The sequence below is a fragment of the Ciconia boyciana genome, chromosome 1, assembly GCF_034638445.1.
Source record: "Ciconia boyciana chromosome 1, ASM3463844v1, whole genome shotgun sequence".
NCBI classification, from domain to species: Eukaryota; Metazoa; Chordata; class Aves; order Ciconiiformes; family Ciconiidae; genus Ciconia; species Ciconia boyciana.
Window position 1 is genome coordinate 45,045,996 of NC_132934.1, and position 21,058 is coordinate 45,067,053.

The window sequence follows — 21,058 nt, forward strand, 5'->3', positions numbered from 1 at the left end:
TGTCAAGCTGACTGTTCATAGTTAAGACAAATACTTTATTTTAGACTCAGAAGATTTTAATGGGAAAATAAATAATGTTGACTTTGAAATGACAAATGTTTTAAATTGGAAACTTGACTCTAAAAGTAATTTTCATCTATTCAGGGAATAAAACTGTAACGTGGGGTTCCAATCAGAATGCCTTTAATTTTTTAATTAACATATCTAATCCTCAAAGCCACATTCCAGCAAATAGTTTCATGAGTAAGTGATGTGCCAAAATATGTCCACCTAAAACACTTGTCAAATAATTTATAGCAACAGTAACTGTGTAGAAATAATGTTGTTTCTTGACAATTTGCATGCAAATTTGTGTCCAAAAGAAGAGAGGCTACATTTCAGTGAAAATATTATTTACTGTGAGTAGTTTGCCCTGCTCTAGTTGCAAAGAATACCAACAGTTTGCTTTTCATCAGTCCCATGATTTCAGAGGAAACCTTTCTGGATGCCCTCTTTTTTCTGGGTCTCTGGAAGTCCTGTAAGGGTCAGTAGCGAACTCCCTGTGGGAGACATCACTTTCCTTTCTTGTCTTCAGCTGGGAAGCACAGTGCTCAGATAATGTTGGCTTATACCTGTTTTTCCATTGGTTCTACCCCTTCTGTGAGCAAAAGATTTGATTACAGTTGGCAATGGATTTATGCTCTGGTTCCATTTTCTCCAGATCAATGATTTCAGACTCAATTACCTCTACATGCCTTTCCGTCTCCACCACCTGATTCTCCAGACCTTTAAATTATGCAGTGAATGAATGACTTTTATTCTCCAACAAAAGGAAAGATTTCTTTCAATTTGTGCAGATTAGCATGGAGAGCTTCCAGGAAAGGCTTGAGGAAAAGTTTCTTGCCATGAGAATGGCAATTTGGACGCGGTGTGTGCATGGTTTGACTCAGAAGTTGGATCCTCTTTCTGAGGACCTTGCCATTTAGTGACCACACAGCTTGAAGAAAGTGACCTTTTCACCTTGAATTTCTGCTTTTGGATTAATGTTCAGCATCCAACAGCCCTTTGGCTATACTGACTCTAAAATGTTATAATCTGATGGCTGCCTGAAAAGGCAGTTCACTGTAAGAATGACTGCCTGAGTTGGATCGCCTCTGGGGGGTACAGCTTTGTGGACTGTTGATGCCCATCTTCTACTGATACAGCAGTAAAAGATGAGCAAAAACCAGCATCATGTGCTGCTGTTTCAAGAAGCTGTAGGGTATGTTGGCAGTGGTAAAATGAAAGCCTTTTGCTGTGTTTGAAGTGGGAGGATGCTCAGGATAGTCACCTGTAGATGCTGCTTAGCAGTTTATGGCCTCTGACTTTGGGTGTTGTCGGAGAGCTACGAGAACTGTGAATTAAATTTACTCTGGTTTAGGTCAGGATATGAGTATTTTTGTTTCTGAATGCATAGAAACTAAACTTCAGCATTGTAAATGAACACATTTAACATTCGTTATATTTAAAAGAATAAAAGCTTTGTGCAAGTTCCAACTTTCTAGCCCCTGCCATCATTTGCTGGAGCTCAGAAAAGGCAAATTTATCCCCACTATGTCTTGTCCTTTTTTTTTTCCTGTTATGTTGTGCTTTATCATTACAACCAACAATGACCAAAAATTGATGTTTAACATGCACTTATTAATAAAACAATACTAATAGGTCTTATATAAATACCTGTTTAGATATTTAAAACTAACACCACCAACTGTGCTGCTGACTTGTGATTCAGAATAGCTCGTGTTGCAGAATGTGTCACTTGGAAACAAATACTTGAATGTTCTCAAATCCTCAGTCTTCAGAATATCTCATTTTTAATTAGAAAGGGATTGCAGTAATATGACCTGTGCAAAAGCCAAATCTGATACACAAGCAGGCAAAGCTAAGTAAATGAAACAAAAGAAAATCTGCTTTAAATGATCTTTGCTCAAACCTTTTAATATAGTTCTCTTAAAATATAAAAGACAAAAACAAAACCTTTCCAGGGATCTCTAGCTGATTAATCAACTTTTTCAAAATTAAGAAACGTTGACTTAGAACAAGGTTTTGAAGAATATCAAGTAAAATATTCCCTGTCATGTACTTCTCATTATTAGCAGTAGATTTTTAAAAAAATCTGGATTTAAAAAATATTGTTGACAAAACCTCAGAATACCCAACAACTCTATATTGCCACAAAAACTACTACAAAAACCCCGATGTATAATAAAGAAAATAGGATATAATTATTTATTTTTCCTATTGCTTGTATACATACATGTAGATACTTGTAATGCATCCTTCTCAAGAGTAGTTGAGAGTTTATTCTGCCTGAGGTGTACCCTTTTGGGAAGTCACTTTTAAAGAAACAGGAAAGAGTTATCGTGGATGCATTAGCAGATATCTGGAAGTTGTTTGAGGGTGAGTCAGTAGCTGGAATAATCTCACTCCCTTTGAATTTGCATCAGTGAATCTACTCAGTCATGTTGCTCTCCTCCGTTTCTACTCAACTGTGCTACAACGCTAGAAATGTATCATATCTTACAGATTATTGCAAGTTTCTTTGCCATATTTTAAGTGAAAATAATCACATAATCTGCAGCTCTGTAGAAGATGCTGAGGAAAAAAGAATTTATGTGCATGTGTGTGTGCATGAGCAATTTAGCTCTTAGGTTCTTAGTTCCTAAATGTGGGGTTTTTAAAATACTTGTATAAAAATACATAACATCAGTCGAAAAATAGGTACTATTACTATTCCTTTTCTCTCTCCTGTAAGAGGATCATCTACTATCTTTCCTGTAATATTGTTTCTCAACTTTCACGTGGATTTCTTCCCAAACTGAGACAGTGTGTATCAGTGCCATCTGCTGACTCCAAGCAATATTGCTCCAATGTTTGAATAGCTATGGGGAAAAGTATTTGATGATACAAATTTTTACAGGATGCAAAAGCAGGGATTAAATAAAGTTACACAGAATGTATATATATAATTCTGAAATGGTACAGAAGAAATTATCACACCAGCAAAACAAAAGAAGCCTTCCAACAGGAGATGCTTTTTGGTGTGAATTGTGAATGAGTTTTGCATAATTAATGTGTTTTCACTGATTACCTGGAGATCAACCCCCCCGTAAAGTGTCACAAGAAACTAACAGAGCAAGATCATGTCAGGTGCCAAGGCATTTGTCTGCTCTCCAAAAACCACTTAAATATTTATGCCTAAATGCTCACTAAATCTGGGATAAGATGCTTTACTTCTAGGATCAAGCTCAGTTAGAAGTAATAGTTTCAAATGTTAAGTTCCTTCAGAAGAAACTCAGAAACTCAGCCCAATAAACAACCACCACACTAATACTGAATTTCCATAAAATTTCCTGAAAGGTTAAGTCTGAACAGAGCTAATCTCTGAAAATGTGTAGGAAGGAGAAAGCAAATTCTACTTTTTAAACTACTGTATATTTTTTCCAGTATTTTTAGAGCTTTTTGCATTTGTTTGTGCATGTGGCTATGTATGAAAACCTCTAAAGAGTCGTTAAAACAAAAGGAAAATAGGACTAATCTATCTCTATCCAGTTCCCAGGATGTCCCTAGATGCTTTGATGGCCACCCTAGTTTGCAAGTTAGTGTATTGTAGGGAACAAAAAAAAAGGGGGGGAAACCAGAGTATTAAGAATGGAAAAGAATGAGTCTTTACACTGAACAGTTAGAGAGATTTTAATGAAACTTTCAAAGAAGATAAATACAGCCACTTTTAAATTGTCTTCTCCCAGGCTGCATTTTGACTATGTAAGCAAACTGCACAGTGTTGTTATTGGTTAATGGTGATAGAAAATTTCTAACGGGATATTGAAATAGAAAGTTTCCGACAAAAATAAACCCTAGCATTCCCAAGCACTAGTAAAAAAAAAAAAAAAAAAAGGAAAGCAGTGCTTTTTCGGCTAGGAAGAAATATGGAAAGAAAGTGCAGTGAAGGCTAGAAAAAGAATGTCCTGAGAAGCGGGACTGACAATGAGCTTTTGACTGACTGCCCGGAGCTGTGACTCTGTCTTCCCTGTTGCTTGGCAACTCCATGTTATCACAAAGAAACTGATATTAAGTTGGAACAGGCTGGATATGGTAATTTACGTGGGAAGATACTCTTGCAGTGGGAAAACCATTTTATTTCTAGTTTCTGTCAGCGTAAGTAGGTTTCACATGATGAACTGTAGTACATCCCCTGTTGGGTGCATTTTACCTAAAAAGGTAAAGAGCGACTCTGCCTTGGAAAGAGATTGTGCAGAAAAAAAAAGAAAACCAACAAAAACCCCCACCTTGTTATTCGTTAGACCTGCTCCTAGTGTCTACTCAGACATTTCTTCCAGTGGTAGTGACAAAAGCTTGTTTTCATACCTGTGTGGATCCAGTGCAGATTAGAGAGATGGATCTCGATCATTATCATTTATACTATCACAGTCCCTACGAGCTGCTGAGATTTGCCCAAGACCTCACTGTCTTATACAAACATTAAAAGATGATCCTCACTTTATCTAAATAGTCTCTGTTCTTTCTTTTGTGTTGGCAATAGTTAAGTGCTAAGTTTCAACTGCACTTTATTTCTTCCCTGTTGAAAGCAGAGGCTGCACATATAGCAGTTACAGAATAATTTGAATACCAGGACAGAAACTGTCATTCAACTTTGAATTTGGCTGGTACTGTACGGGTGGGAAAAGACCCAATTTTTATTGAGATGTATGGAGAGAATGGCAAGGGTATGTATGTAAAGCAACTCTTATCTTGAAAGCTTTGAGCCACAAAAGATACGTAATCCATAATGGTGTTTTTATATTTGGGTTTAGGTCTAAGATTTAATTAGAAAGAGAGAAAGCACAGAAGACTCAGGATTTAATGCAAAGCCCTTTTTCTTAAATGTCTGGTTTACTCATAGCTCTACTTAACCACCACCACTGTCTCTCTGCATTTCCATCCTGCATCATTTCTAATAATTTAACGCCAACATGCAGTCCTACAAGTAAGGAAGTACTTCACATGTCTTCAGGACTCCCTGTTCTGGCTTTGGTCAGCAAAACACTCCCTGTCTCCAGGCTTCTCTCTACTGCAGAGTTAACTTGAAATATAACTCAACTTTTGCCCTTGGCTCAAATCCCAACCATACACAAAAACTTCTGACTTGAGTATGTTGATGCTGTTCAGCTGAAGGGATTGGCCTGTCAGAAGGCACAGGCAGCAGCTTCAATTAGCATAGCTAAGACAGCTACCCGGTGCTGCTCCAAGAACTTGTCTTCATTGCCAAAAAAGGTGTATTTTTACTGTGGGATAATTAGCCTGAATTAACTATCCTTATTTAAAATAAAGCCCTCCATCTCTTTTCTTACAGTGAAGACATTGCTTTCCTATTAACTCAGAGTGTCCCCTTTTGCTGAGGCTAAGCTAACTGAAGAGGAATGAACTCTGCAATGAAAACAGCCCACAATGTCCTAGGCATCAAATAGACCCGTAGACTGCAAGCAAAGTCCTTTTCTGTACTGTCTCATGGTGAGGAGGTATCTTCCTTGTTCGCTTTTCATTTGGCCAGCACAGAATGTATCAGCTTGCATCCTATCTACCAAACTAATGAGTTTGTCTCCTTTTTAATTTACCACATCACCTCCAATAAATCAAAAAATGCTCTGGGCTGTTATCTGACTTGGAGGGGAATAATTACTGGACTGACTCCAGCAGCAAGCCTGGCTTAATTAAAACACAGTGTATTTCCCAAAAAGGTAGTGACCAATCTTATTCTGAGTGCAACCTAAACCAACTTTATAACAGAACGGAACAGATGAACTTTGCTTTACTCTGAAGCTTTCAGTACTTTTAAACTGAATTCCCCTTCTAAATCATGAAGAGCTGATTTTCTACACCCCCCTTACCACTAGTAGCTAGTGGCTAACTTTACTCACCTTAACTGTTTTCTCCAAGCTAATTGCTAACACATACCACCTGTTTCTTAAGCCCTGGCATTAGGGTAACAGAAAGCTTGCAGGCAGTCTCCCATACCTTATGTTCATCACATTTGCTCATGCTTGCTGTAGAGTGTTTCCTATGCCAAACAGCAGCACCTTCTGGCTTGCGAGCCATGCTAGACTAAGGGCAGCAAAGCTGTAGCACCTCCTCTGCGTGGCAACAAAAATACCTCTACGCTTCCCATCATCTAGGGTTGGGTTGGTTTATTTGTTTTAGATTGAAAGTGTTCTTTAAACAGTTTGGTCACTATGACTTTTATTAAGGAAAAAAAGAAAAAGCTGCTTCCTGTAGCACCCATATTTTCTGTACGCAATGTTTCTCACTGGTGAGGAAAAATTGCTGATAAGGTTTTTTATTTTTGATTTCTGATGAGCACAGAACAAATAAGGGTACAAATATGAGACAGGCAAGGAGTAGTTAGGAGTATGTACCCAGCACCTTTCAGGGGTACACTGACCAAGGGAGGGAGCAAAGCTCGGGGGAGAGATGCTGTGGGCACAAACCAAGGCAAGGGATCCCTCCCATTGTGGCCAAGTGGAGCTCTCCAAGAGCATTGCTGGGAACCAAGAGGAGTTCCCAGGACTAGGGAACTGCTGAAGCCACTATTCCCGTCTTTCCCACTGTGCCTGTTAGCACCTGCAGTTAGTTTCAGCTAGTCATAGTCTCAGAGAGTGTTTAAAGGAGGGTGGGAGTAAGTAGAGAAGTTTAAACTTCTTTTTGTTTCCAGCACTACCCAAGTGTCTCATATAAGACTGGATGACTCAGCGGGTGAGATACATAGCTTGCCACCTCCAAGATATTTATTTCATATCTGTCTGAGGTTCGTAATGACTGTAGGACTGAATTTGATAAACAATTAAACTGGATTCAGAAGCACTGTTATTGGCTTATATTAATGTTATGAAGTTAACTCTCTCTTTTCTATAGTTATGGCTTCTTGTTGACTTGCAAGGATTGGTACAGAAATGAATTGAAAGGCAAATTAAAATAAGAAATAATAAGAGTAACTCAACTTTATTTTTGTTTGTGATAGCCTTATCAACTCTGAAAATACAGCTGGTCTCCTTTGTTCCAGTACCAATCATAGCATGGGGAATTACCAGGTGCATGGGTGTTTCCCTCAGAGTACAGAAGAACCACAGAAGCTGTAGGTGAATAAACAGACATGTTGAGCCAAGGTGCAAAAATGATTTTATGTGCCTAGAATGCAAAATTAACTTACAGGCTGGAGAGCCAAGAGATATGGGATTGGGAAGGCAATAAATTTGAATTTTGGGTACTAAAACACCAGCAAATCAAAAGACAACGGAGTAGACAAATCTTCTAAATGTTAAAGAAAAAAACACAAACAAAAATATCAGCAGAAACCTTTGCCCCCTCCAATAACATTGAGTATGACTCATGGTTTTGTGAATTTTGATGGGTGGTGGTACAAAAATTGTTCTATCTACTGCTGACAGATGGTAGGTTTCTTGGTTTTAAAAACATGAAAACAGCTTGATCTCATGTACCTTGGTTTAAAAATAAAGCCCTTTTTATAGTATGTCTTGATTTTGACAACCATACTGTGCAGTAAATATTGGATTCCATGTATGAGCACATTTTAAAAGCCTAAACCAGACTCTTATTTTGGGGGTAGGCTGATCCTCTGAGTTTGTGAAGTCCTCAGAAAGAGGACTAACAGCTGAACGTAATGGCTCTTTGTGTTTAACTCCAAAGTTTGAGTTGGTTGTGGGTTCAGCTTTGAATTTAAAAATGCATTTCCTTGTTTGATAGCTTTCTTAAATTTAATTTCAAAGATGTGTAAATACTAAGTTATCCATCTTTTTGTGATGGTAAGCCTGGGATAAATCTGCAGGAGTTAAATGCAATTGAGTCTATAAGTAAAATGATTTCTTCTTCATATTGCAGAGCACAGATAACTCAAATATATCGATAATTGCTCAGAACAAAAAGTGCTTTGACAATGATATTGTTTGCTCGAAGAATATTTTCATCACTGTTGGAGACACTGAGATTTATTTTAGTGAACCTTCTGAAAAGCAGGTTAGTTATGTTCTTCCCTTTTTGGGTTGCCCTTTAAGATAAGCATTGTAAAGTTACAACTCTAAAGGAGCATGTTTTTGGAAAATGTCTCTCAGTCTGAGTTTAACATAGTACAAGTGCCTAGGCCTGGATAAAGCAGCAAGTCCCAGGAAAAATCTCATTTTTCATTGTTTTTTTTCAAGTCATATTTGTCCTACAAAGAAGACTGCTCAAAAGCCTCAAGCAGTTGAAGCATATTGGCATTTATTTGTTTCTTTCCACTTGGTTTTGAAAGGGAAACCAAAATACAAAATCAAAGTAGACTTGACTGATTGAAAAGACAAAATATCAAAGTATTAAACAACATTTCTAGTAATATTGTTGATCCAGCTATATGCCAAAGATAAAGTATTCTTCAGTATAGACTTTGTTATTAATTGGCTGCATACCTTGGTAGAATTACTTTATTAGATCTTAATAAATATTCATTTCTGTCAGAAGACCTTAAGGGGACAGGAAAACAAATCTAACTATCAGCTTTGGAAGGCTGGATATTATACTGTGATACACTTTCCAGAACAGGACATTACAATTCTGTGGGATAGGAAGACAATGATGCATGTTAAAGTTGGACCTCGATGGAAGGTGAGCCAAAATAAAAACCTGAGATTTTGTGCAGCTCTCTGTGTTGCTAATGTGATCTCTTATTGAATAACTGTGATTGTCTTTCCTTCATGACTAACTTTCCCAGTGATACAGCTGTTTATCATGGTGTTCAGCTGCTAGCATTTCCCAGGTAAGAAGAGACCAAGAATGTGACTTAATGGCTGGACTCCTGAAGAGAAGGGGTGGTTCCTACATGCGTGTTTACTCTGTTGCTCCGCACATTGCAACCTTGCAGATATGCAGTGATTCAGCTCTGACTCAAAGTTACTTTGTGGGTGGGAAGAGAGGGTTTGTTTTGAATTACCCAGTTCACTGCATGTTTTCATAATTGCTGAAGCCAATGGAAAAGAAGCTTCCATATCTAGAAACATGGAAAACAGCAGGTTTGTAGCACAGATTGGATTAGGCTGATGATGGAGCTGCACCCTGAGATGTAGTAGAGGCTGCTGAGATGAACAGATGGAGTCACATTTTGGGTTTAAATTAAGCAGACAAGATACAGGAAGGGATCTAGACAAAACCTGACATTTAAACCTAGTAAGTATACTGTGACAGGCTTCAGCCATGATGCAGGGAAGAATATGAGGCTCCTTCTCTTGCCAGCTGCTCTTCTCTGTTCCATTCCTGCATCATCATCTGCCTTGGTGTCTCTGCAAGTCAGTCTTTGGGTCCTGGCAGAGTAACCTTATCTGCACATTCAATAATTACATTCCTGCTTCATCTCAACTATGAACACACATATTGAGAGGGGGCTCTTTCCAGTAAAAGAAAAGAAAGCACTCTATGCTAGAATAGAGTATCAGATTTTTGAAGTGTAAGTCAAAGTTACAATGACCATCTAATCTGGTTTTAAAGCAACATTATTATAGGCTTTTGTCCCAATAGCCATAAAATGTTTACTTCACATACAAGCTGATTTATCAGCCATCAATACACATAGTGAAAAAAAATTCTTCTGTTTTTGAGTAAGCTAGCAGGGAGCTGAGTTCTACAGGTTGCATGCAGGGACACAAATACTTGAAGCTCTTTCTGTTTCCAATGAATGTTTCTTCCGGAGGCTCCAGTTCAGTAAGATAATGTCTGCAGCAGACTTTAAGGAAAAAGAATTCATTAGTGAGCCACAGCACCCTAGAAATCCAACTCTACATTTTACTGTTGTGCAGAAATATCTTTTTCTCTAGGTATGTATATGTGTATGCATGTATATACACTTTTTCCATCAGCAGCACATGCCCTAACATAAGAAAGTTGCAGCTGTCTCTTTTGTAACTGTTATTACAAATGTTCTTGCTATTGTGAGCTAAAATTAGAGGCAGCAAGTTTTAATGACAACAACTAGTCAGGCTTCACAATCATGAGGTAATTCACCTGAACTTTTGACTTTTGGACTGGATGAACTACTAAGCTTTCAGAAAAAAATATCACTAGATTCCAGTCCCTTTTTACAGGCAGACAGTAAGAACAGATTCTGGAAAACAGGAAGAAAAAAGGAAAATAGCAATTTCTGTTAAAAGTTATTTGCAATATGGAACTGTAAGCATAGCAGAGTGTCAGATATTTTCAAAGTATAAGTCAGAGTTGCATTCACCTTTTTTAGTTTAAGAAAGTTTTATTCCACACGTGTAATTTGTAGCAATTATTGACTGCCAGTATGTGTAAAAAAAAAAAAAAATTAAAAAAAAAATCCTTCTTCTCTTTTAGGGTAAACTGGCTGGTTTGTGTGGAAATTTTGACAAATATACTTCAAATGATCTGACTACATCAAACAACATGGAGGTGAGAAATGCACAGGTGTTTGGAGACAGCTGGGTATTAGGACAGGTAAGTCCCATGTCCAGTAAAAATTTAGAAAAAAAGGATGATAATTTTAATTTATAAATGAACACGTTATAAGCACATGATGTACAGGGGTTTTCTAAACTCATGGTCAGTGTATAAGAGGACATTTTAAGTTTTATGTCTGTAGATGTGAAAGGTTTTAATAATGTCTTATGTCATAGCAAACATATACTGAATGTAAATGAAACCAAACAATATCTTTAGGGAAGAATATATTTTTCCCTATATAAGGTAATTATCATAGCTGTCTGGATTTCAATTTTCTACAAAGTTAAATACATTGCTTCTGATATTTTGGATTCAGCCTGATTTTAAAATCAATTGTAATTTCTCTGCTGTTGGAGGCATCAGGATATTGAAAGTAAACAGAATCCGAACGCTGGGAAAAAAGGTCTGGAAAAAAGTTTCTTTCTGAACACTGAAAAAAGAATGGGTGATTTTTTTTTAGCTGCAGTTTGTAAACAGAGAAAAAACCAATGAAGCAGCAGTGGTGGAGGGGTGAGACAGAAAAGGCTCAGAACAGCAACAGGCACAACCCAGTATGGAAACTTGATTTCTGAGGAGAAGGGAAGAGGCTGTAGAGAGTGGATGACCGCAACTGTGTTTTATAACACAGGAGAATAGGTATTTTATTAATTTGTGCTGAGAAGATGTAAGGTTTTATAGCCTTGTGAACCTCCTGAAAAAGCAGTAAAGCACTCCCTTAGGATGTCTGTGAGAACCAGTTTTTAATCTGTTCCTTCCTTGACTCACAGCAGGAAATTGAACCAACATCTCTCACCTCATGAAAGAATCTTTACTCCAAAGCAGAACATGTATCATATTTTGGGCTTCTCTCCTTCAATATCTCCCTTTGGATCTATTTTACTCTACGTAAAATGTTTAAATTGTGTGAGCGAGCAAGGTAGTGTTGGTGGTTATACTGCTCATCTAGAAGGTGGTACATAAAGAAATGTGTAAATACTTTGTATGAAGTGTATGAATTTTTCTTTTACAAATTATCAGTTCAGTGGCTGCTTAAAAAAAGTGTGCAGCATTTGCATAGCACATTAACTTCTAGGATGTTATGACCTTTGCTTATGTGGCCCAAACTTGCACTTGCCTTTTTGTGGCCATATATATATTTTTATAAAATCTCATATAATCTTCCAATCCCTGTGGCTGCCAACACACTCAGGATCTGAGTTCAATATTGACCTGGCAGGCAGCCTGCACTCAGACAGACTTGACACTTCATCTGCCTCTGCAGTAGGCGTTAGGGATTTTTTCAGAAAGGACCTTTGGCCTTTGTAGAGATGTATCCTGGTCATCTTTTCTGCAAAATCTAAATACTGTAAAGGAGTATTTGATAGCTGGAGGCCTAGAACCCAACTCTGCTACTGGCAAACATGCTTGCATTGGCACTGTGAAGCGTGGGATGTTTCCAGGGTTTCTCCCTCCTGGGGGTGCCAGCATGTCCCCCCACAGCAGCATCCGAGCATCCGCACAGGAGGACAGTGTAGGCAGGCGACTGCACTGCAGCTGAGGCACCGGGACACCCCAATGCTGCCTACAGATCCATCATTACCCCCTCTTGGGCTTCCCTGCTGCACCAAGAGAGTATGGTTTTGGATGAACTCGTGTTTTCTGAGCTGAGTGTCGTTTTGTTGTATTATTCTGTTCGTTTGTTTTTCTTCTTGAAGAGAGACTTTAAGAGAGGGAGTTTTATCTCAGCCATTTTTGAGTTATCATGATGATTTTTGACTCTTTTTTTTTTTTTAATGGGTTGCTCTCTTCCTACCGCTACTTCTTTATTTGAACTCACAGGGCTAAAGCCATTTGTAGTGTGACTCCATTTAAAGTCAGTGCAAAACCACCAGGGATGGATTTGGACCATGTATTTGTTTGTGATGTTACAGTTGGTTGCTCTGGTAATGATTATAATGTGTCACAAAGAAAACATTTTGTCTTTATGCGCTGAGCAGACAGCAGGAACATTTTAGTACTTCAGAACAAAACACAAAGATTCTTTTGTGCAAATGTTTTCAATAACAAAAACAAATCAGGGAAGGGGGAAGATGAAGAAAATAGCATTTAAACTTTATTTTTGTTTTCTGAGTATGCAGGTATTGAATTATAGAATACTATAGTGTACCTGAGTCCACGGTAAACATACCTTCGTATAAAATGTTTGTGGTGTTTTTGCTTGTTTTTAAGTGCAAGAGCCCAAACGAAACACTAAGACCATGTGAGGTACATCAGAGCAAGTTCCCTTATGCCAAAAAGGAATGCTCAATTTTATACAGTGATATTTTTGCACCTTGTCACAATGTGGTAAGTTTATTAAATATCCAAGATGTGCTTTCATGTAGGAAAATATTAAAATTCCAGTAATTAATTTCTTCTTGCCATTCCCCTCAGTCTGAATGCCGTGGAGGATACAGAATAGAGGCCGGCAAGTATCTCTCTGTGGGTGGGCTATGTTTGTGCAGAGCTCCTTGTTCCTTTCAAGACTGGAGCCTAAACATAACAGTGATAACTGGGAGCCATGAGTTAGTAGACTGGATAATCAAGGTTCTGTTCCCTTCAGGTTTTATTTATATCTTTTATTTATATAGGTAACTAAATTTTTAAGGCTTTTGTATATATTGCAGGATTCTAACATAAGCATTTGTGTAATGTGCCTACAGCTTATCTCAAATGGTTTTATTTTACTAACTGTGCTGCTCAATACACAAAGAAATATGAGAAAATGAGATTTCAGCTTCAGAGCTACCAGTATTTTTAACTGTCTGACAGCTCATCCTCTGCTTTTTGTCAAAACTCTGAGGTACAGTGTCATTGTTTTCCCAACACCTGGCTGAGCCTGTGACTTGAGTTACAACCATGTCCTTAAGTTCAGTCTAGACAAGATGGGGACAACAATAGCTTGTGTGGGAATCTTTTATTCCATTTTAGTCCACCCTTTATCAACACAAGACATGCTCTGTACATTTCTCCTTATTTCAGATTTTAGCCTCCGAAAGGTATTTAGTTATCGAAGGTGCTTCTTTATACCTGTGCAAGCAAGAACCACTACGACATTTCGTCTCAGTCTCCTATTTTCTTTATGACTATTAAGACTAAATGAGATCATTAGATGTCCCAGCTGAACCTCCTGACTTTCAGGACTGAAGTTTGATATCAACATGGTTAGGAATTTGCCTGAGGAGGAGGTTGCAGTAGCTTAACCCGAGAGATTTATTCATGTTGACTTTAGTTACTATGTAAAGAATTTTTTGAGCATGTGCCTGAGAACATAGTGATGAGTGTATTTTCAAAGTGGAAAGTAATAAATAAAAAGGGAACTTCTGAGAGTTTTTAAGGAGCTGTATTATAATAACTCATAAAGAAAGATGTTTTCTCTTGAACATTCATTTTCTATATCTTATCCATGTTGTGATTAAAATTTGCAAACATTATGCAAAAAAATTAGCATAATTATGTTAAAAGATGCATGTCAGGGGCAAAACATGTCATTTAATTAGTATTCAAGTATTTTCACATGCACATGTCCATCCTGTATGGGACAGCCTGTAAAGCAAACATCTTTCAGGTGTTTTTACAACCTATTCATCAGCATGTGAAAATACAGCTCTTACAAATGGAATGTAAAGTGACCTCCTATCAAGGATACCTGTGGCTGGCTGCACGGGTGGGGAACTGGGTGCCAAGGTAAAAGCCCAAGCAGAGGCTGACACTGGGGGCACGGAAGGAACAGAAAGTGTAGATGTGGGTTTCAGGATGTGCTTGGAGCAGCGCTCTTACAGTCGCTCCTGCTGTGCGGGTGGTGGATGATCCTGCTGTGCATGGAGGCAAGCTCCTGCCCGTGGGACAGGCGGTCTCAGAGTTCAGCTGAGGCTGGAAAACCCTGTTTTCAAGGAGACAAAATCTTGCATCTCTGGCTGGCAGTGACTGACGGATTGCAGTTGCCTGGCTGAGCACTGAACTCAGCGGGGACTGAGGAGCCTTGACATCTCACAGAAAAAAAGGTCTTCCTCAATTCCTCATAACTCCTGAACTCAGCAGGAGCTTTGACCCTAGGCTCCCAGTTTGTCATAACAGCAGGATGTTGCTGACCCATGGAGAGATGCTGTCCTGCAGACATGAGAGACAAGTTGAGCTCTTTGGAGCCAATCTGCTGTTCGGTGGTTCCTGCAAAGCTATTACAGCCATTTTAAATGGAGCTAATGCTCATGTCGTGTGTGTCCCGTTCCGCCCCCCTCCCCCCCCGCCCCCAGTGGTATCCCTGTTTTCAAAATAAGAAAAAGAATGAAAGCAAAATGGCATCTCTCTCCACTGAAGGCAGAAAAACAGTCTTCATACCCCTGCCACCTTCTAGCAACTGCCAGCTGAGAAGCTGTCTCCATGTTAGATAAGTGCTGCTTTGTTACTGTGATGGTATTTCTGTAATCTGACATGTGCCATTTGAGTGCTCTACAACTAAGCTAGACCAGAGTCTAAAAATGAGTCTAAACTGCTTTAAACATTCCATGTGTTAAGTAAGACCACTGGTTTGGAAACAGTGCTCAACATTACAAAAAAGATGATTAAAATACAGGAAATAACGTACCATGTAAACCCATGAAATAACATGATGGGATTTCAGAGTGGGGAAGTGGATTTCTGATCTAATGGAGGTTTGTGGGCAAAGTATATTAAAATCTTGATAAGTGCAAAATGTCACTAGCGTGCTCAAGCTTTCTTTCCCTGACCAAAATCCCCTCTACAAATTATTACTTTAATTACTTGATAATCAGAGATGCAGCTCTGATTTTGTCATTCATGCAAAACTGACAGGATGACTACAGATGGCAGTATTTGCCTTATAAAAACACAGAACTGCCAGCTTCAATATACTCTGCAAAATCGATGAACAGCAAGCGTGTGGACAGACATACTTGTTAATAGTCACTGAATGAAATTTTCTCTTGGCCTGTAACATAGGTACAAGCTGATCATTCGAAGTGTGCTTTTTGTATAGGAATGTACCCAAACCTTAGAAAATGCCTTATTTTTGTGTTAAATTCTTTCAGTCAGTCCAGAGGTAGCACTCCTGCTGAAAATGGTGCAACAGGAATTTGTACATCTCATGCAATTAAGTCACCAGCCCTCTTCTTTTTTTCTTTTTTTCCCCCACCAGATCGATGTGACTTCTTTTGTCAAAAATTGTCACACAGATACGTGCAACTGCAATCTTGGCGGGGACTGTGAGTGCTTGTGTACCAGTATCGCAGCTTATGCCCACAAATGCTGCCAGCAAGGAGCAGTGATTCACTGGCGATCTCCTTCGCTCTGTGGTAGGTACCTGGGCTGGCCTTGCACCAGAGCTCATCTTTGAGGCATCTTTGGCCTTTTGCTGTCCAATAATACAAATACAACAGAAGCAGGTGGATAATAAATGTGCTTCCTCACATTTTTCAAACTGTCTGTGTGTTAGCTGTTAGTCTTATACACACAAATTTGCTGTCTTACTGAAGAGGACTGGCTGTGCTCAGGGTGTGCCAATGCAGAGACTGTTGGAAAGGCACCGGTATACCAGATCTGGGGTATGTCCAGTGTTCTGTGTAGGGCTGCAAAGAGATTCAGTCCATTCTACTTTTCACTGACAGCAAGAAGGGTTCTCAGCTGTAGAATAATTCATGCTTCAGGTGTGCTGTCCTGGCACATCTATTTAAATACAGCTGTATGTCACTGAATAAAAGCCTGAGGAAATAAAGTCACTGACTGAAACACATTATAGGAAATGAAACTTCCTCTGATGAAAGTGAATTTTACATTTTTAGGATGCAGATATGCATAGATTCTGTTGTTACTTTGTAATAATAATGTGCTTGTTTTCTTTTTCTTTTAGCTTATGACTGTGAATATTACAATCAAGGTATGCAGTATTTGATATTACTGTCTTTGATTCATCCTCATATTTATCTACCTTGCTGAATACACTTTTCATGTTTTCTAGCATACCAGCTAGCTATATGCTAGAAACAAATCTGTACTCCCTGGTTCCAAAATGGAATCCATTTTTATAAAGCATTTAGTTGCAGATAATTCCCCACATGGACCACTCTGAAATACAGAAGGCATCTTTGATGTATTATTCTATCATCCTTCTTTCCATATGACACTATTTTGAGATATTTATCTCTCCCCCTCTCACTTATTTTGCTTCGCTGTTAAAAACAAACACCCAAGACATACTTTTCTTGTATTAGTTCACTCAGACTAACCCTGGAAGAAAATATAGTTTGGTAATTTCTCTCTTTCACAGGTTAGAATGATTTTTTTTTTTTTTTTAACTCCTGATTTGGGTATGTGAGTTTAATGAGCTCAGCAAGTTAGCAAAGCAAGTCCCCATGGGCCTTTCTGCTCTATGTCCAGGAACAGTGGTGGCATGGAAACAAACATCGTAGCTGTAAGCAAAACAACACATCTGGTGTCTCAGATGAAACATGATTCAGTGCACACTGCAAATAAAACCCTTCGTAGCTTGTGCTGAGAAGAATCTCTGTCAGCTGCAGCGGTGTTGGAGGTTATCTCTTTTCCATTCTCCCCATTCCCTAGGGTAGGATTGCATAGTCTCAATCCCTTGAGCTCACTGGACCTTCAAATCCATTAGAAAGGAGAGGAGACTTGTATGAGCAGCCTGGAGTATTGTATGTCATTTTGCGACATATTCCTTGTCTATTTAATATCATTATGTCATTATACTGACTTTTTCTTCCCTCTTGTTCTGCTATGGATATCTAAAATACTGTTTTTCTGTGCAATATCTCATGTATTACTTGAGATTTGTCCTATATAAACACAAACAGACAATCCTACTTTAGTAAGGCATTAAAATAGTGACACATTAGTGTGCATCTTAGAAGGTTATACATGGTTATTACCATTTGAATTTTCACCTCACTGAACTTAATTGCCTTTGGCACAGGGAAATTCAAGTCCTTTTCTCCAAAAGTGAACGGCATGTATATAATGCATCTCTGATGATACTGAGTTAAGATTAATCAGAATAATAATTAATTTGGTATGATTTTTGGGAAAAAATAAAAAAGCCTCATCAATTTTATGAACGTTTGTCACACTATGCAATTATCTTCTAGGTTTTCATTCTGAAGTGGCTTGCTTTGTTTTATTTTTCCTTCTTTCATTGACATATAAAAGAGATTGCTCTGGTTCAATTAAAAACTCAATTGAATTAATTGATGGGCTTTTTCTTTGACTTGGTGTATGTAGTTTTAACATTGCCTCTATTTTTAATGGGTGAAGGTCAGTGGCCCAGCTGTGTTGAATGATCTTAGTAATCCCTAATGTCTCAATTAATAACCTCATTATATTCAATGTGGGGGCGGATTAATGCACCATGCAGCATATCTTGGCACTCAGGGAGAAGCTCTAGAAGGATGTTAGTTTGTGCTTGTACTGTAAATTTCAGAACTGGGACCTATTATATTTTGAAATTGATAGGTTACAGGATTTTATGCACAAGTCTCACAAGTATTGTACTGTAAAGAACAGTTCCCTAGAATGAGAGTGGTATTCATTTAACAAACTTAATTCCTGTGGCATCCCCTCTTATATTTGGGTACTGCGCACGTGCTTTGTGGGGAGCAAGATATTGAAAAGGAAGGGAAACTTGACTAAATGCAATGCTACTAGTGTGACTTTTGACATATCTTTTTATTGACTTGCATCCTATAATGAGCATGATATAGTAGATGATTTTTTTCTCCTCCAAGGAGTCTGGCCCAGTACAGTAGCAGCATGTAGATCTTGCTAGGTATAGCTGACTTTCCATTATTTCTTTGCAATAGGGAATTTTGTCTTATTTAAAAAGTAGTAAGGTGTACTGGTTTTGGCTCAGATAGAGTTAATATTCTTCACATAGTTAGTATGGTGATATATTTTGGTTTTGTGATGAAAACACTGTTGATAACACACCCATGTTTTAGCTACTGCTTACACAGCGTCAAGGCCTCTTCTCCTTCTCACACCGCCCCACCAGCGAGGAGGCTGGGGGTGCACAAGATGTTGAGAGGGGACACAGCTGGGACAGCTGACCCCAACTGACCAAAGGGATATTGCAGAACATATGATGCCATGCTCAGCAATAAAAACCGGCGGCGGGGGGGGGGGAGTTTGCTGGGGCTGGCGTTGCTTGGGGTCCAGCTGGGCATTGGTCAGCTGGCGGTGAGCAATTGGGGTTTTTTGCATCACTTTTCTTGGTTTTGTTTTCCTTTGTTTCTTTTTCTTTTTTTTCCCCCAAACTTACTAAACTGTCTTTATCTCAACCCACGAGTTTTTTCAGTTCTTCCCCTCTGATTCTCTTGGGGGTGGGGAGCGAGCGAGCGGCTGTGTGGTGCTTAGCTGCCTACCAGGGTTAAAGTCAAGGATGGCATTATGCATGTTTCCACCACCAAGTGCCAGCAAAACACCTTTTGGAACAGAGGATGGCTCCTCCTCTGCTTCTTTTTTGTTCTGCAGGATGTCAAACTGTTGAATCTTTATGGAAACTTTATCAACTACAGCTCATTCCTGCTTTTGCTCAAGTCATAGGCAAAATGTCTGTTAATATGTAGGGATAAACATTCAATGATTTAGAATAAAGAGGCTTTTTAGGATAAATTGCCTCGCCACTTCTTTAAAAGTGGTCATTTTGTGGCAAGTTTGTGTGCTTCATGTGCATATGAGCTCCAACATAGTTTCCATATAAAAACAGTGGTTATTTTCACGCAGTTTTCTTCAGAAATTGGTGTTTAACTTCTAGCTGAGCCAAATCTCACTCTTATGAGAATTCCTTCCCTCTTGGAAGAGTCATATTTGAAAGGAGCTGTCTTAGGCTGGGAAAGGGGTTCAGTCTTTTCACTGTAAGGATTAAAAGCTTTCACAAAACTTACACATTTTGTTTATTACTCACAAGGTGAGGTTTTAGAAGTATGCTGCTCTTGGTTCTTTCAGTGGGATATAGTGACAAAGACGGATGCTGTTGTATCTGGATGTATCCCTGTGAGCCTTTCCAGCCCAGCAGAAATAACTCGAGGGGTTTGCTGTGGGGCATGATTAGGCCAGCATCGTTTTGGCAGTGGTACCAGCTGAAGCTGTTGTCACTGTTATATTAGCATGAGATTTTGAATTACTATGTGGTGAACCAGACTGGAAAAATTAGCTGGTTATTTTTCAGCTGGATCACTTCACTGCTGAAGCACTTTGGATGGCATAATAAATGGGTAGTAGGGGGGCAGAAGCAAGTGGTTTGTGGGAGAGGATGAAGCAGACAACTGCTTAAGCAATATTGCTGCCAAAAGTTGAATTACAGCCTTATAATTTGAAATCTGTTTTTTTGGGGGGAATTGCCTTGTAGATCTTAGAGTAGCTTCAGTGTCTTTTTGGGGAATAATATTGAAGTTGCTCTGTTGATCTTTCAAAGTATAGAAATAAGGATATGTAAAAGACTAAATACGATAAAAAAGCAGCCCAGATTGCTTTCTTGTACAGGTCATTTTGTGGGATAGCTACCCACACTTTTTTGTGCTCACTTTGTATCTGTTGTATTCTGGGCAGCATGCAAAGAATAAGGGAGTACATTGAACAGATAGATACAGACCTACTCCAGCATAATACCTTGAGGCATTGAGCTGTAGTTCCAAATGTCTTTGATTCCAGGTATGGTGAAATATTTAATTTATTTAAAAATTTTAATTTATGTTATGTCAACTAAGACTTAAGTTTTGTATGTTATGCAAGGAGGATTTTTTTTTTTTCTATTTGATTTTTCTTCCCTTAGGTCTTGGTGAAGGACCATATATTTTGGCAAGTTATGGAGAGAATGACACGATTATAGGAGCTAACGTATCCAGTAGAAGGATATTTGCCCTGCCTAGAACTGGAGCACATGGAAATGTATTTTTCAGTTTCATGATAACTCCAGGTCTTTTCAAAGATAAAGATTTATGTAAGTGTTCTCAACCATTTTGCTAATGGCAATATATATATTTCAAACTATATGAATGATTTTTGCTGCATCTTCTAAATCTCCTAAAATAGTCGAGATATTTTTAGTTATTGGAATAAGTGAGGATGAAGTGGCCAATTTCAAAACTGAGGAGGAATACTGATTTTTTTAAATTTTTTTTAAATATTGGAAAACCTCTCTGCCAGCTTTAAAGCTGACTTTTCAAAGATTTTTTTATAAATATTGCAAAATACAAGTGAATAGAATTCCTTTGTGAAAAAAATTAATTAGTTGGTATAATTGGAAACTGAGAAATTTTGCACATGTATCTAGCACGTATCAACACTGAAGGTGAATGCAGGATATTTTTGTCTGCAGTAAAATCACTTCTACTTTATCTTTTCTTTTCTTGTGACTTTCAGTGGACTATAAAAATGTGCAACTTAGAACAACTAATCCGTCTCCTGCATTGTTAGTGAGCGCTCTCTCCATACAATGTAGAAGGAAGTTTCTTAGGTGAACAGCTATTCCTAAACTCTATTTTTCACTTATCAG

At 38.4% G+C, this 21,058-nt stretch overlaps 1 protein-coding gene across 1 annotated transcript in view; it reads left to right on the plus strand.

Moving 5' to 3' along the window:
* Positions 1 to 21,058, plus strand: part of OTOGL (otogelin like) — a 96,714-nt gene that overhangs the window by 42,392 nt on the left and 33,264 nt on the right. The window contains exons 27-33 of the mRNA XM_072851111.1: positions 5,538 to 5,548; positions 8,542 to 8,670; positions 10,393 to 10,512; positions 12,727 to 12,843; positions 15,692 to 15,848; positions 16,403 to 16,429; positions 20,336 to 20,503. Coding sequence (XP_072707212.1) covers positions 5,538 to 5,548; positions 8,542 to 8,670; positions 10,393 to 10,512; positions 12,727 to 12,843; positions 15,692 to 15,848; positions 16,403 to 16,429; positions 20,336 to 20,503 — 729 coding nt within the window. The remainder of the gene's footprint in view (positions 1 to 5,537; positions 5,549 to 8,541; positions 8,671 to 10,392; positions 10,513 to 12,726; positions 12,844 to 15,691; positions 15,849 to 16,402; positions 16,430 to 20,335; positions 20,504 to 21,058) is intronic.